Source organism: Aulonocara sp. 'chitande type north' Nkhata Bay, linkage group LG10, assembly GCF_057382095.1.
Source record: "Aulonocara sp. 'chitande type north' Nkhata Bay isolate Kocher_YH1m ecotype deep benthic linkage group LG10, A_spYH_male_GT1.1, whole genome shotgun sequence".
Taxonomy (NCBI): Eukaryota; Metazoa; Chordata; class Actinopteri; order Cichliformes; family Cichlidae; genus Aulonocara; species Aulonocara sp. 'chitande type north' Nkhata Bay.
In genome coordinates this window covers 12,670,473-12,674,195 of record NC_141353.1, presented here as the reverse complement: position 1 = coordinate 12,674,195, position 3,723 = coordinate 12,670,473, and the positions used below count along the sequence as shown (strand labels likewise).

Genomic DNA, 3,723 nt, shown 5'->3' with positions numbered 1-3,723 from the left:
GAGCAAAAGGACCGCTAGTCTTTGACTTTATTTATTTTCTGCTGTGTTTTACTTGCATCTATTTGAAAGACTGAGTGTAAACACAAAAAACTAAATAAATTTATGTGCTGGAATGTGCAGAAAATAGGTTTAAATATTAAACAAATTTCTTCCAGTCAGTGAATGTTGCATATAATTGCATTTTTGCTTGATGCATAAAGTTAAAAGGTTAAAACTGATAAAACAAGTTTTAAAAAGGGACTTTTCCATTTGATTACATTTTGTATGATGGATTATGTAGAAAAAGTAGAATTGGGCTGAGAGATCTATCGCTTTATCACCTCTTCAGGTTGCAAATCGTGTTTTTAAAAAGTAACTAAGTAACTAAGTAATTAATTACTTTTGAAAATAAGTAATCAGTAAAGTAACGGGATTACTTTTTTGGGGAAGTAATCAGTAATTAGTTACTGATTACTTTTTTCAAGTAACTTGACCAACACTGCTGGCCAACACCAGTAGGCGGTAGGGTAAATTTATCATATCACACTATATTATCCAATATTATATTACATTATATTATATTATAATATGTTATATTATATTATATCCCCTTTCACATTAGAGCCACAACAGGACCCACTAGAACATGGAAACAAGTAAAAGTGAAATATAAGAATATTCTACAGAATGGTAATATTTATCACTTTTAGTCTCTTGCAAAGAGACCCTGAAATAATCTGTTTGTTTGTTTATAACAGCAACCAAGAAAAGGGCAGAGCAAAAAAAGACAGGTGGTGGTCCTGCACAAAATATTGCTGCACATCACTTTTTAAAAAGAAGCTCTGAAAGGTGGAAAGCTTACCTTTGGAATATGATATTGTAAAACTGAATGCACACTGGTGAAGAGGGTGGCAGTTCATTCGTCAGGGTGATTGTTATCTGAACCTTCTCTCCATTTCTGGTCTCGCTACAGACCACAGTCTCCTAAACACGAGGGTTAGACACTGGATAAGAGGAAAATCCAGGCTTGTCAAAAGACCACAACTTTCCAAGCCACCAAGCAACGCCTTTGTCAACTCCTGTGCCATTTATAATATAACAACTACTACTTTGAAAGAATTACAGGAATTCAGTGTTTTGCAATCAATAACTCCAATCTCTCAAGAGATTAACACTAACCTGATCATTCAGGCTGACTGATTTATGGAAACCAACTTTTTTTACAATGATAACGAACAGGCAATTCCATCTGCGTGCACAAACACTTTCTTCATAACGCGCGATGTTTGGAGCATCACAGTACCTTGCTGTGCAATCTGTTCGGCAGAAAAAGCAGAGCTCCATTGAAGCTCCATGCTGAGCCAAGTGTTTCCTCGTGCTGGAAGAGGAGCGCAGATCTCAGGCGTCGCGACTCCATTTGTGGTTTGAAGTCCACATGGTACTGATACAGAACCCACTGAGGGCGGGACAGGATGCGAAAGAAGTTTGCGGTCAGCTGAATGGGATTACCAGTTACTCCTGAGGAAGTGAACACACACAGAATTTTAGTAGTAATTTTCAAACCTCAACACAGATTACAGAAAGTTACATTTGGCATCGTTTCGATTTAAAACTACTGACCGCATTTGGATTCCTTCACATGCTCCATTGCCTGCCTCATGTTAACGCCTGCATCATGAAAATCCCGGCGGCGTCCACTTCTTTCTCCAAGCTTTACCTGCTGAAATGCAGCTGAAATCTGTAGAAGAGCTAATGAAAACAAATGAAGACTGTTAACAGTCCACATGCACTAATATGAATGTAAAAAACAAAAAGGCAATAGTGTCGGTCTACAAATATATAATCTGCATTTTACATTTCTAGCAATGCACAGAAAGTGTTATCGAATCGGACTGCCTTATTTCTTTCCGCAATTAGAAGAGATGGTTTCCTCTGCAGTGCAGTCCTCATCAGTTTACATTTTTAACTTTACTTATAAATGGAGTAAAGAAAGGACAAACAAAGATATTTAACAGAAGAAATGTAGCTCGACTTTTTGTTTGACTGCACCTTCTGCACTGAAGGGTCCTGGAGCACCTTTCTGCCTCCCTCTACCACCCAGGTACCCCGACTCTGGGGGAGGGGCAGCTGCTGGTGCTGGCTCTTGGGCCTGACTCTTGAAGAAAAAAACAAAACAAAAAAACAAAACAAAAGGAAGGTTGGAGAAGTGACGTCGCTTTAAGCATGGTCATTCTTTTCACGAGAAGGAACTTAACTCTGCAGACACATTTTTGACAATTACTTTTAATGTGTGCATCCAAGAATGAGATAAATATACCAGAGAGAATGTTTTCCCTTTACATTTTCCACAGCACATTAATGCTGCAAGTTCTCAGTATTTTCTGTAGTAAATAAAGAATTACGCTTGGAAAACGTTTTTCACACCTCGGCTTGTTTCTGCATTTTATGCAACAGGGTGAGACAAAATTATGTAAAATCATTTTAATCTGGAAAAATTCAGATTTAAAGTCCAACTTTAGAAATGACTGCCACTGTGTGCCGTTTCACTTTTAACAGGTGAGAAGAACAATTACGTTCTGTAAATGAAATGCTGAGCATGTTTTATGCAGTACATGTCTTTTTCAAAGAGTATGGGCAATGACAACAGTGAGTCCTGTGGATAATGGAGAGAATTCCCACTGTGACAAAAAAACAAAAAAAAATAATGCAGAAATGCAGTCCTGACACATAATTTTTCTTAGTTTCATGAGTCACTTCTATTTTATTTATACAGAATGGGTTATAGAGCAGGGCGATATGGGCAAAAATATTTATCACGATATATATTTGAAAATTTGCGATAACGATATAACTGACGATATAATTGATGCGAGACAAAATACAACTCCACAACATTACTAGCGCAAAAAGACAACCTTCCATTCATTTTCACTTAAACAAGAAGCTGGTTTTTATGTACATTAAAGCTTTATAAAAATGTAACAGTGCAAATGCAAATTCCTTTCTGAAAGTTTAACCAAAAGGCATTTCCAGTAGAAATGGGCTGACATATCCTGAGCATAACCATGTATAATATCCACTGAAGTTAAAAAGAGGTGCTTTGCAACATTAAACTGCAGTGTGCAGTACGTATTTTTTGGACCATAAGGTGCACGGGATTATAAGGCACATTAAGCGAAACAAAGCAGTCAGATAAATCAAACTTTATTAAACTCATTCTTCTTGCTTCCTCCACTTCTGTACCATTGATTCATTAATGTTGAATTCTCTGGCAGCTGCTCTATTCCCATGTTGCAGTATATTAATGACTAACCTCGTATTGTGGATGGATTATATCAGTTGTTCTCCTGACTGAAGTTTGGTCCGTTTACAGCATCCTGCCATGCGATTGCATTTGTCTCTAACTATCAGGAACGTTAACTTTTATAAGTGGAAAAGTGTTAGTGTTCGTCCTCCAGCTTCACTGTGTTTATGTTATGCTAACGTAGCTGTGTCGCTAGCGATCACGTAGCACATCATTATATACCAGCTAGCCCAACTTCAGTAACCTTACAAACGTCACTGCTGTTTAGTTTTCTGTCTTCATTTATGTTGGAAGTGATAGCAGAGCTGTACGTTTGATTTTTTTCAGAAATCTCTCAGTCAGAACATGCTATATCATGCTTAGGTAACTAGCGAAACTAGCGAGCTAACTTCCGCTAGCTTCCTGCTAACTTCCAACTCCGTTAAATGTAATAAATTTTG

At 37.4% G+C, this 3,723-nt stretch overlaps 1 protein-coding gene across 1 annotated transcript; it reads right to left on the bottom strand.

Annotated features, from left to right (window-relative positions):
• Window positions 1-591: 591 nt before the first annotated feature.
• LOC147320354 (piwi-like protein 1) lies at window positions 592-1,631 on the bottom strand. Its single transcript, XM_086307444.1, has 3 exons — window positions 1,600-1,631; window positions 1,283-1,497; window positions 592-963 (listed from the first exon to the last, which is right to left on the bottom strand). The coding sequence occupies exons 1-3, from the start codon at window positions 1,625-1,627 to the stop codon at window positions 838-840; spliced, it is 369 nt and encodes a 122-aa protein (XP_086163570.1). The 5' UTR covers window positions 1,628-1,631; the 3' UTR covers window positions 592-837.
• Between the last annotated feature and the right edge of the window lie 2,092 nt (window positions 1,632-3,723).

Bases quoted from the DNA above. Each gene is read 5' to 3' on its own strand.
- LOC147320354 (XM_086307444.1), bottom strand. From the start codon at position 1,627: ATGGAGCATGTGAAGGAATCCAAATGCG. The intron at 1,498-1,599 runs GTCAGTAGTTTT...TCACTTCCTCAG, and splicing joins TGTGAAGGAATCCAAATGCG to GAGTAACTGGTAATCCCATT. The intron at 964-1,282 runs GTACTGTGATGC...CCTCGTGTTTAG, and splicing joins CGAACAGATTGCACAGCAAG to GAGACTGTGGTCTGTAGCGA.